The following is a 12,306-nucleotide window of genomic DNA, read 5'->3' as shown; positions in this document are numbered from 1 at the left end:
TATATTTTATTTTATTTTTGTTTTTCAGGGAAGGGTCTCACATTAGCCCAGGCTGACCTGGAATTCAGTATTATATATATTATAATTATATAATATATAACTATAATTATATATATTATATATATATTTAGTTCCAGGTCATCCAGGTCAGCATGGGCTAGTGCAAGATCCTACCACAAAAACTAACTAGCTAAAAATATCTTTTTCAAAAATCCAGGTTAAACAAGCCACGCCCCAAAGACACTGTTCCATAGCCCTTGACAATGAGGAATACTCAGAGTGGGGTTGTAACTCAGTAGTAGAGTGCTTGCCTAGCATGCATGAGGCCCTGTTTCCACTGCCAGGGTCAAACAAAGAGAGAGGGAGAGAGGAAGGATGGAAGGAAGGAAACAAGAAAGAAAGTAGGGCTTTCCTCAGCTGCCTACAAGTGCTAAATTCTTCCCAGGAAGCTAAAGCTGCCTTGGGGTGAGGCCCTCACTTCATCAGGTGACTAGCATGGCATCCTGCAGTGCCCACCATGGCCTCATCTGTGAGCTTGCTGCATCTACTGGGCCCTCACCCTGCAAGGCGATGGACTGACCGTCATGGAGGAAGAGATCAATGCCCTCATTCAAGCAGCCAGTGTGAATGCTGAACCTTTTTGGCCTGGTTTGTTTGCAAAGGCCCTGGCCAATGTCAACATGAGGAGCTTCATCTGCAACGTGTGGGCTGGTGGGCCTGCTCTCACCGGGGCTGGTGCTGGGCCCACAGGAGGCCCTGCTTCTGCTGCTGCTGCTCCTCCTCGGGCTGTGGAGAAGAAAGTGGAAGCCAAGAAAGAAGAGTCTGAGGAGTCTGATGACCATATGTGCTTTTGTCTTTTTGACAAACCTCTTGTCACACACTCAGTGGAAAGAGGTGTGTTGGTCTTAAGCAAACAAAAAAAAAATGAAGGAGAGAAGAAAGGAAGGAAAGAAAGAGAAGAAGGAAGAAAAGAAAGCAGGCATGAAAAGAACACAAAGAGGGCTGGAGAGGTGGTCTAGCTCTTAGGGGGCTTGCCAGCAAAGCCAAAAGACCCATGTTCTCTTCCTGGATGCACAAGTTCATACGTGCATCTGGAGTTCCTTTGCAGTCACTAGAGGCCCTGGTGCAAACAGTCTCTCTCTGTCTACCTCTCCCTCTTTCTCAAATGAATAAATAAATTATATTTAAAAAAGAAAACAGAAAGACGAAATGAGGATGTTTCCTCTAGTTCCCAGGCTTTATTCTTGTCACCCAATGACCAATCCAGGAAGCCTCTTGACCCAGGGGATTCATGAGGGCCAGGGGCAGGATGATTGACATACTGACAGTGATGAACAAGAGATTTGCCTTCAAGAACCAGTTCATAGGCAGATGGTGAGACACAATGATTAGCTGCTAGCCAAAGAAACTTGCCAGTTTGACACTCACAAGGTTGTAAGCACAGGTGTCATTCTCATTCAGTATTCCATTTCTCTAAGCAAGATCAGGACAAAGGAGATCTCAGGGCAAGGTGGAAAAGTGCCAGGCTATCAGAGAGCATAGCAAATCTGATGATGGCTTTTCCCCTTTAGTCTCTGATAGTTGCTAGAAACATATTAGCTGACTAGAAGGCAGAGATGTCGAGAGACATTTCTTGTCACCTATATTCAATGTTGGTGCAAAGCTATTCCAGGCTCACATTGTGGGGCAAAAACCCTAAGGCAGGAACAGAGATTCCTTTGATCCTTAAAACCTAAGCAAAACTCCTGATATATCCCTACTGCACTGCTTAACTGACCTACAAATTATAAGAGACTACCCATTTGCTATCTCTCCTAGTCAGATGCCTTCATATTCAAGACTGAATTCTGAGGTTATGATGCTAAGATGCTTGATTCTCTGTTATATCACTCGTTCTTGTTCTTAGTAATGTAAATAATAATAATAGACTGTTGTATGCTAGTAAAAGATGTTACTACCTGGCTGTGAGTTCCGTCTAGAGTACCTCTGTCTAGGATTCAATCTAAACTAAATTAATCCGTGTGTTCTCCAACATTCCCTTCTTGTGAAACAGACTGGCCCTGTGGTTCAATAACAGGAACAGGGAGAACAACCAGCTCAAGGGTAATATGAATCACTAAATTTCCATTATTCCTTGCTAGAAAATAAGGCCTAGATTTTTGTTAGATAAAAAGTGAAATGAGGGAAAAAAAAAGAATGAGGGTCTGGAGAGAAGGCTCAGCAGCTAAAAGGGCTTCCTTGTAAAGCCTTGATGGCCAGGATCAATTCCCCAGGACACACATAATGCCCGATTCACAAAGTGGCACATGAATCTGGAGTTCATGTGGAGGAGCGGGAGGCTCTGGCTTGTCTATACTCATTCTTTCTCAATCTCTGTCTATCTATGTCAAATAAATAAATTTAACAAATTAAAAATAAAAAATAATATAAGCCTCTTAAAATACAAAATATTGCCAGGTGTGGTGATACATCCATTTAATCTTAGACCTCAGGAGTCAGAGGTAGGAGGATCACCAGGAGTTTGAGGCCAGCATGACACTACATAGTAAACTCCAGGTCAGCCTAGACTAGAGTGAGGCCAGGCTAATAACAGGCTAAAACAGTTAATTCCAATTTGTTTCAGGATGCCATGTCATCCAAGTTATAAATTGTTAAACTGCAGGTCACTGAGGTAAGGTTGCTTATGATAACATTTATAAAACGTGGCTTTAATCAATCTGTGAAGACTAACTACTGGGGACACTTGAGTCTCTAAATTAAAATTTAGACTTTTTTTTTTTGTTTTTTTGAGGTAGGGTCTCACTCTAGCCCAGGCTGACCTGGGTCTCAGGGTGGCCTTGAACTCACTGCGATCCTCCTACCTCTGCCTCCCGAGTGCTGGGATTAAAGGCGTGCGCCACCACGCCCGGCTTTAGACTTTTTATATTATGAGATTATATCAAGCATCATCTGATAACATTATGCTTTAAAGTAGGTAACTTCCTGTCTTTTTCATGCAAATTCTGCAAAAGTATCATCCCTGAGTTGATAATTTAAGTTTAATTGTTTTTAGATTTTATTTATTTTATTTACTTGAGAGAGAAAAAGAGAGAGGATGGAGAGAGGGAGCTAGAGAAAGAATGGATTCAGCAGGGCCTTCAGGCATTGCAAACTCCAGATGCACATGCCACCCTATGCATCTGGCTAGACATTTGTGAATCTGGCTTACTTGGGTCCTGGTGAATCTAACCTGGGTCCTTTGATTTGTAGGCAAACATCTTAACTGCTAAGCCATCTCTCCAGCCCAAGTTTTATTATTCAACAACATAATGAGCTCCCATCATCAATTCATGACTCAATATGAGTTAACCCCAGTTGTAACACTCAAACCCATTATGTACAATTAATGTTGGTACCATTTAATCATAAAATGTCAGATATCTTGCATGCACTTTATTTATTTTAACTGTTATGGGGAAAACATAAAATTGCTTTATGTTAGTCAAAGTGTCTATAATGTACATCAGTTTAATTGCTACAGAATTTTCATTTAGGATTAAGCAAAGAAAATCACTTGTCTAGCTGTATTTTCTCTTTCAAAACAATTAAGGGGCATGGTGGCATACACCTTTACTCCAATCACTTGTGGGGGGCAGAGGCAGGAGGATCATCATGAGTTTGAGATCACCCTGAGACTACATAATGAATCAAGCCAGCCTGAGATAGAGTGAGATACAAACCTTGAAAATCCAAAACCAAAAGAACAAAATTAAAAAAAAAATCAAGTGATTATCTCAGTTTTTTTTATTTTTATTTTTTAATTTTTAAAATTTTTATTAACATTTTCCATGATTATAAAATATATCCCATGGTAATTCCCTCCCTCCCCACCCGATTGTCTCAGTTTTGATATCCCCTGTTTTAGGATCAGGATATAGTATCATGCTTAGACAATGGTGTTCATCTGAGGAAAACTATCTTGACCTCATTTTTTTTCCAAAATTCAGGGATTAAACTGTCTCTACTTGCAATGTTTCCTGGATAATTGACATACTCACCTACAAATGTATACAGGTTAATAAAAAATATGTTTTCAAGCACACATGCCAGGTCTTTACAATGGCATAATTGCTTTTTTCCTGACAGAGACAAAATCTAGATGTTTGATTGAGATTTATCAAATAAATTGACATAGATTTGTTAGTAAAAAAAAAAAAAATTGTTTCCAGGGCTATTAAAATAGGTTGCTTGTACTTACAGTAGTTAGATATTTAAAACTAAGGTGTTGCAGGGGGGTGCTGGAGACATAAATCAGTGGTTAAATGTGCTTGCTTGCAAAATTCTGATGACCTGAGTTTAGTTCCCCAGTACCCATGTATGCTGGATAGTAGGTGTTGCAAGCATCAAGAGTTCATTTGCATTGGATAGAATCCGTGATGCACACTTTCTCTCTTTCCCTCATCACTTTCTATCTGTTTCTTTTTCTCTTTCAAATAGATAAATGAAATATATTTTGAAGAAAAAAAGCAACCCACTATACTGGCAAATGCTTTTTATCCCAGCAGTATGAAAGCAGAGGAAAAGGATCACTGTGAATTTGAGGACAGCCTGAGATGACATAGTGAATTCCTTGCCTGCCTTGGCTAAAGCAAGACCATAACTCTAAAAAGAAAAACATGAGCTGGAAAGGTTGCTTAGTGATTAAGACACTTGCCTTGGAAGTCTAAGGGTCCATGTTTGATTTCCTAGTACCCACATAAACCAGATGCACAAGGTGGCACATGTGTCTTGAGTTCATTTGCATTGGCTAGAAGCCCTAATGTGTCCATTTTCTCTCTATGCCTCCTACCTTTCCTCTGTCCACTAGCCTCTCTCTCTCCCAAATATATCCACACTTTTGTTTAAAACATGTGTAACTGTCCTTCTGAGTGTTTAATAACTATATGTAGAAGCCAAAGCCAATCAGAGCCACAGGAGTTAAAGGGACAGCTGATATGTTGATTCCTGTCCCTTTGTCAAAAACAAACAAACAAACAAAAACAGAAGACAAGAAGACACTCAGCATGTTCTACAACTCTGGAAAGACACCTCTCCTCTTGGTCAGAAAGGACACACAGACCCAGTGATTGAAATCTAAATAGGTGTACATCCTGCAAGTGGAGAGTTACAACAGGTGAATGCTATCAAGGGAAGACCCCAGGTCAGTGTTGTCCTGACAAATCTGAACAGTTGACACAATGGTGAGAGAGACATAGCGCTACACCCAGGTACTTAAGAGTCACTCCTAGAAAGCTACAACTGACTTTCTGAACTACACATCTAATTAAATGTTGGTGGTCTACATGGTCTTAAACACACAGCAACAGAATAGAACCAAAGACTATTATGAGGCAGGAGAGGTGGATTAGCAGTTATGCCTGCAAAACCAAAGGAGCCAGGTTTGATTCCCAAGTACTCACTTAAAGCCAGATGCACAAGGATGCACATGCATCTGGAGCTCATCTGCAGTAGCTCCAGACCCTGGCATTCCCATTCTATCTGTATATATTTGCCCCTTTCTTTCTCTCTCCTGAAATAAACAAATAAATAAAATATTAAAAAAATATTTTATGGGCTGGGGAGATGGCTTAGTGGTTAAGCACTTGCCTGTGAAGCCTAAGGACCCTGGTTCGTGGCTCAATTCCCCAGGACCCACATTATCCAGATGCACAAGTGGGGGGGACAGGCATCTGGAGTTCGTTTTCAGTGGCTGGAGGCCTTGGCACGCCTATTCTCTCTCGCTCTCTGTCGCTCTCAAATAAATAAATAAAAATAAAAATAAATTTAAAAAAATTTTAGAAGACTTATAAACAAAGTTTTAGGTTTACTGGATTCCCTGTTTGATGCTAAATACTAGCGTACATTCCCCTTGGTCATATACAAGGGTTAATACTAATACTAATATATTGAGTCAAATCTCCCTACAATAGGACAGAATCTTGCTTTACTGTTTTAGTGATAATCATAATGTTCTTATCCACATGTCTTATAAATGTTACCAGAGTTTCAGAAGAAAAAATACAATACAATGGAAAGGACCTAAACACAGATGGTGATGAGATATTAGACTGGCTAACAAGAAATGAAAAAGAACTTCCATCATGTGCCTTTAGGTGCACTCTCTCCTAGGGAGCTCTAATTGTCATGCTCTCCTACCATATTCACCTTAAAGATGTAAGTGCAATCATCACACCATTTCTGAAACAGCAGTTGAAAGTTTCCACTCAGGAGTGATAAATTATATGGATTAAGAAAGAGCAAGATAGCTTTTGTTCTTGGTAGGCAGGTAGCCAGGGCAGGACCCACAGAAAGATGGATGCCACCTTGCAAGCCTTGGCAGGACTAAAAGTGGCATCAAATCCTGTCTCATACAAGACAGCTGGAAACATCTACCTCCTATTCCCTCCTCAGCAAAGCAACAGCTTACTGGTTATTCCGGTTTCACTAGCTTAGCCCCCATGGTTGGGACCTTCTTAAGTCAGTGTTCCTCTTGGGCCCACCAACCAATCAGGATTCTTCCTACACACTCCCAGAACCTGATGATGAGGCTTATATAAATGGGCCTGACCCAGAAAGCCAAGCGCCACATGTTCTCCCTCATATGTGGATCCTAGCTACAGATGATTGGGTTTCTGTGTGAGAATGAAAATACTTAGTAGCAGAGGCCAGTAAGTTGAAAAGGAGACATAAAGGGATGAGAAAGGGAGGGAGGAGGATACTTAATAGGTTGATATTGTATATATGTAATTACAATGATTGTAATGGGGAGGTAATATGATGGAGAATGGAATTTCAAATGGGAAAGTGTGGGGGTAGGGAGGGAGGGAATTACCATGGGATATATTTTGTAATCATGGAAAATGTTAATAAAAATCTTTTAAAAAAAATAAATGGGCCTGAGACATGGGTGTAAACCCCTTTAGTCCTTTTCTGCTTTTCCTCTTCCTTTCTTTTCATACGGCAGAAGGATGTGAGATTATCCAAGTTACCTTTCCCCTTTCCAAGCCTGGCTCAGAAAGGAAATCTTCTTTTGACTAGGGTGCCTCCCTGCTTTGTTTTCCCTGTTAACTCCCCCTAAAGGAAATATCATAATTTCCTCTTATCTGAGTCCATGATTTCAATTTTTTCATACTTTGGACAAGGGCCTAATGTGGTTCATGGACCAGGGGTTAGTGGTGGTATCCTGCATCTTTCTGGAGATCTAACCCTTCCCAGGTCTCCAGTCCCAAATCACCTAGTCTGTAAGGGAAGGTGCTCTTGATCTGTGTGGCCTGGGCCCATTTCAGGCTTTCCCTAACAATGTCTGTTTCTGATGCTGAGCTGATATTTCCTTTCATTTTTCCCTGGTTTCAGGCTTTGTATTTTAACATCAGGTGTAAACAGTAGTAACCCCAGACTCCTGTCATTCCTACCTAAGGAGCACCACCATGCACCTGTAAGCTCCTGGTCTCATAAACTCCCAATTTCTTTTTTCTAGTTCACTTAGTTGAAAGGACCCCCTTTACTCCTCACACATGTCCCACTGTGGTGGTTTGATTCAGGTGTCCCCCATAAACTTAGGTGTTCTGAATGCTAGGTCCCCAGCTGATGGAAATTTGGGAATTAATGCCTCCTGGAGGGAGTGTATTGTTGGGGGCCGGCTTATAGGTATTAAACCAGTTTCCCCTTGCCAGTGTTTGGCACACCCTTCTGTTGCTGTGGTCCATCTTATGTTGGCCAGGGGGTGATGTCCACCCTCTGCTCATGCCATCGTTTTCTCCTGCCATCATGAAGCTTCCCCTCGAGCCTGTAAGCCAAAATAAATCTCTTTTTCCCAGAAGCTACTCTTGGTTGGGTGATTTCTACCAGCAATGTGAACCGGACTGCAACACCCACCCATGGTTAACCACAAGCCTGCATCACTCAGCCAGAGGCCTCACTTTGGATGCGCTCAGGATTCAAAAGCTCCTCAATGTGGTGTAGGTCCCCGCTTTGCCCAGGCACATTCCCAATATGCTGGAAGACCTTTTCCCTTGGTGGGGGTGGGAGCGCTTGGATGACAGTTCCTCAAAACAGTCTTCAGCAACAAAATGGCAAGAACCTCGCACTACTTGAGGCAGCAATTCCAGTCAGAGGAAGACCAGGGGATTTACATAATGTCACTGAGTCACATTGTTTGGAATCAGTCCTGTGCCACAAATGTCCCCAGTGGGCATTCCTGCCTTCCACAACCCATAAGGTGTGGGAGCCAAGAGGAAGTGGGGAAGTGTAGAAGCCTCATTTTTAAGACGTCTGGAGAAATTGAACTTTAACAAAATGTATTCACTTATGGCACTTATACATACACAGCCTGTCATTCACCATCCAATGTGAGTTCCTTGCAGAAGTCCACCTGTTTTTAGATTCAGTAGGGCCTGCCCACCATTTGTCACTCACTGCCTGCCCCTTCTGTCATCCATTGGCTCCTTAGGTCCTGCTTCCATCTGTCACTCACTGCCCCTTCTGTCTTCAATTGGGTCCTTAAGGACTGCTTCCATCTGTCAATCACTCCCCTTTCTCTCTACCACTGGTAAGTTCAGACACAGGCCCACCAGTCTATGTAATTCACAGCCTGGAATCCCTGCCCATGTTACTTAAAAGTAGGCAGTTTGGTCTTTTGCAGACTCTATAAAGTTAAATAAGCTAGAAGAGGCAGAGATTCAAGTTAATCCCAAGTGTCATAGATTTTATAAGAATTAATGAAAGTGGTCCATGGGTATATATCAATGGAAGAGCACTTGCCTAGGACCAGCTTGACCCTGGATTAATGTGGCTCTGAAAAAAAGAAAGACAAATTGGAGGTAAACCTGAAATAGGATTACAGAGTTAACAGCTAAGTAAGGGGCAGGAGAGATGGCTTAGCGGATAAGAAGCTAGCCTGCAAAGCATAATGCCCCAGGCTTGATTCCCCAAGATCCAAGTAAGCCAGAAACTGGAACCATGAAACCAACAGCCTAGGCCTGAGAAAAGAATGATGAAGGACTTCCCTGTTTCCAAGGTCAGCATACAAAGACCGCACCACCTAGGTTCCATGGGGGCCAGGTTTCAACCCAGTCAGAGAGCAGAACTTCATGGAATCGCCTGCGTGGTACTGGTTTTGAAGGAATGACTTGTATAAGATAAAGGAGGTCATGAAGCATTTCACAATAGTTCCAGAGAGCCTCTTTCCTCTCTAAATTTCATATTTTTCATCTTTCTGCTCTATATTTTGCTGTCTTTTGTTGTAGTTCTGAATTAGGGCAAATAAGAGAAGCGACCCCACAGTTTCAATGTGACCCTTCTTTGAAATTTCCTCTGCCAAACACTGTCCATGACCTTTAAATTCAGCCTCAGTCAATTTCTCAGGACACAGCAGAATATAGCCAGATTATTTGCCAAAATACCACACAAACTGCCTTTAGCACTGTTCCTGATAGAATCTTGTTCACTCATGAAAGCTCAATATTAGTTGAGTCCTTATTAGTTGAGTGTCCTTATTAGTTGAGTCCTTATTAGTTGAGCTCAATATTAGTTGAGTGTCTAGGTCCTTGATTTGTCACTCCTCTTGCCTTAGACTCCCAAGTATGCAAGGAATATAGTTGGGTGCTGCCATGCTTAGATACATAATCTTGTTTCACTATTTTTTTTTGCCTTTTTGTAGGTAGGGTCTCACTGTAGCCCATGCTGACCTGGAACTCACTCTGTAGTCAAAGGATGGACTCTTAACTGATGGCAGGCTTTCTGTGTCTGCTACCTTTGCATCTTGAGGGCTGGAAGTAAAGGTGTGCGCCACCACACCAGAAACAAAATATTTTAATGTCCCTCACTGCCATTAATCACAGATCAGCAAGCTTATTTGGCACAAGGCAGATCATGTATATCATGGACACATCATACCACTGGGATACACCATGGCCGATTAATATCTGTTTTATACAGGTTAGTATTGATACAATTAAAACACTTTAGGAAATAAGCAGTTTCCTTGGCTAGGCAGGCACATAGAACAATGTACCTTTGGAAGGTGACAATATTCTAACTCCAGATGGTGAGTGGAGTGACCCACTTCCTCCTTTTTGACCTGGGTGATTTTTTTCCCACATGTGTGCTGGCTTTCCGGGTTCTGCACTTTATGGACCAACCATCAATTTCACCTTCACTTAAGCTGACCAATCATGGACTGTGGATGGACAGGCTTCCCCACTCCATGAAAGTCCCATTCCCACTGGAGCTGCCAGGTATTCCAGCTCTGGAATATCCTCCTCCCAGAAATGTCTGTACTCTCCACTTCCTTAAAAAATCTATCTATCTATCTATCTATCTATCTATCTATCTATCTATCTATCTATCTATCTATATATCTATCTATCTACCTAATTTATTTGCAAGGTGGGGATAGAGAATTGTTACAGATAGTAATGTGGGTTCAGGAGAAGTCCTGGAACTGTAAACCCCGGGTTCATGACTATCTTTAAGAAAAGAATTGGAGAAACAAGACTGAGCAGGGTAATTATGAAATTATTACATTCTATGTAGGAATGTACCAGGGAGAGGTAGGGCCGGGAATCTGAGGAAGGGAAAAGGGAGCATCCACGAGCCCAAGATTCCATGTGGGAAGTGAGCATGGGCCTGATGCAGGATGATTGTATGCAATAGCTGCTTCTTTTATTTTAGGTTCTAGATGGAACCCAAGGCTTTTTTGCATGCTAGGCAAATGTTCTATAATTGAATCAAACCCCTGCTTACCTCTGAAGACTTCAAAAGCATTTATTCATCTGGGTGTTGGCTGTGCGCATGTGTGTGAGCACGTGCCCTCAAGCATACATTCTTGGGTGTGTGCGGGTACATGTGTGCCACTGCGGGCCTTGTGGAGATCAGAGGACAAATTGTGGGTTGGTCCTTGCCTGTCCACCTCATTGTTCTTGCCAATAATCAGCATGTATTTGCTGGGTTAGAAAAGGCAAAGAACTGGTCAGTTGGTTTTCATTCAAAATCCTTTCCCTAAAATACATGTGTGACACCTCGTGAGGGAACCTTAGATCTGCATAGATGGTAACAGTGGAGTTTAAGTTGTCTTTCAAAAACAAGTGATCACCACTTCTTTCCCGCTCTGCAGAAAAAAGGTTCATATTTTATTTATTAAGTGAAAGAAATAGATTGGGAGGGAGAGAGAAGGGGGGAGAGAAAGGGGGAGGAGAGAGAGAGAGAAAGAGAAACAGGCATGCCAGGTCCTCAAACCACTGGAAAGAAACTCCAGATGTATGTACCAACTTGTGCATCTTACTTATATGGGTTCTTAGGTTTCACAGGCCAGCACCTTAACTGCTAAGCCTTCTCTGTGGAATATTTACTTTTTTAAAAAAGAAGGTGTTGGTGATGTGGAGACTGTGGGTTTGGCAGACTGCTTTTCTTGAATGGTGCAAACTTCTGTGGGGCCTCTCAGTTGAAACTAGGTGGCCTGGGGTTTGGGCTCACAGAAAACGCAGCTAGGCAAGTGCCAGAGTTTAGGTTCTGGGACCAAAGTCAGACTCAAGGGTACTTGGTCACATCTCAGCTCTCAGGCTGGCTGCTGGCCTCCTCATCTGAGGTGCTTCTTTCTACCTGTCTTTCTGCCCCATGCAGAGCCAGGTCACCCATGCTTCCTGCTACCTTCCCAGGCTCAGAGCCTCCATGGATGTCAGGGACCGTGTTCTGACAGCCTGTCTGGTCACAGGAGATGAAACCCAAGTAGGAGGACTTAACTGCCATCATTCCTGTTGCATTGCTTCTCAGGTCCTGCATTGTGGCACGTGATATCAATTCCAAAAGTCTGCAGGGAGAGGTAGGAGATCGGTATGAGTTCAAGGCCAGCTTGAGACTACATTGTAAATTCCAGGTGAGCCTAGGCTACAGAGAGGCCTGGCCTATCACACATACCCCTTGTTTGCCTGCACACTGGCACAGTACTGTGCAGATGGGTATTATCTCTGGGTGGAAGACAAAATTTAAACCCCAAATGGGAGGCAAGAGAGATGGCTGAGTAGTTAAAGGGGCTTGCTGCCTCCAGCTGTCAGTTTCACAGGAGTGAAGTACCTTCCTTGGGCCGCCTAGCTCCCACCTTCACCCCCAACTTCCATCTCCACCACCAGGGTTGAAGCAGGCATTCGTGCTCCAGATTCTAGACCTGGTGGTGTTCTTTGCAAGGCTTGATTCAGGGAAATTCTCCTTTCACCTTTATCATCTCACTGTCAGACTCAGCATACTGGGAATACAGAAGTCCACCATGAAACTTCTGGGCTCTAGCTTTTGACG

At 42.6% G+C, this 12,306-nt stretch overlaps 1 protein-coding gene across 1 annotated transcript; it reads right to left on the bottom strand.

The window, feature by feature from the left end:
- Positions 1–11,565: 11,565 nt before the first annotated feature.
- Positions 11,566–11,766, bottom strand: LOC101610663 (cAMP-dependent protein kinase inhibitor gamma-like). Its single transcript, XM_045140458.1, has one exon. It carries the CDS (start codon positions 11,764–11,766, stop codon positions 11,566–11,568), a length of 201 nt encoding a protein of 66 aa, XP_044996393.1.
- Between the last annotated feature and the right edge of the window lie 540 nt (positions 11,767–12,306).

The sequence above is a fragment of the Jaculus jaculus genome, chromosome X, assembly GCF_020740685.1.
Source record: "Jaculus jaculus isolate mJacJac1 chromosome X, mJacJac1.mat.Y.cur, whole genome shotgun sequence".
Classification (NCBI taxonomy): Eukaryota; Metazoa; Chordata; class Mammalia; order Rodentia; family Dipodidae; genus Jaculus; species Jaculus jaculus.
The sequence above is the reverse complement of the archived record's forward strand: the minus strand, read 5'-3'. Positions and strand labels throughout refer to the sequence as shown.

Coding starts and splice junctions, on each gene's coding strand:
- LOC101610663 (XM_045140458.1), bottom strand. CDS start 11,766: ATGATGGCAGTTAAGTCCTCCTACTTGGGTTTCATCTCCTGTGACCAG.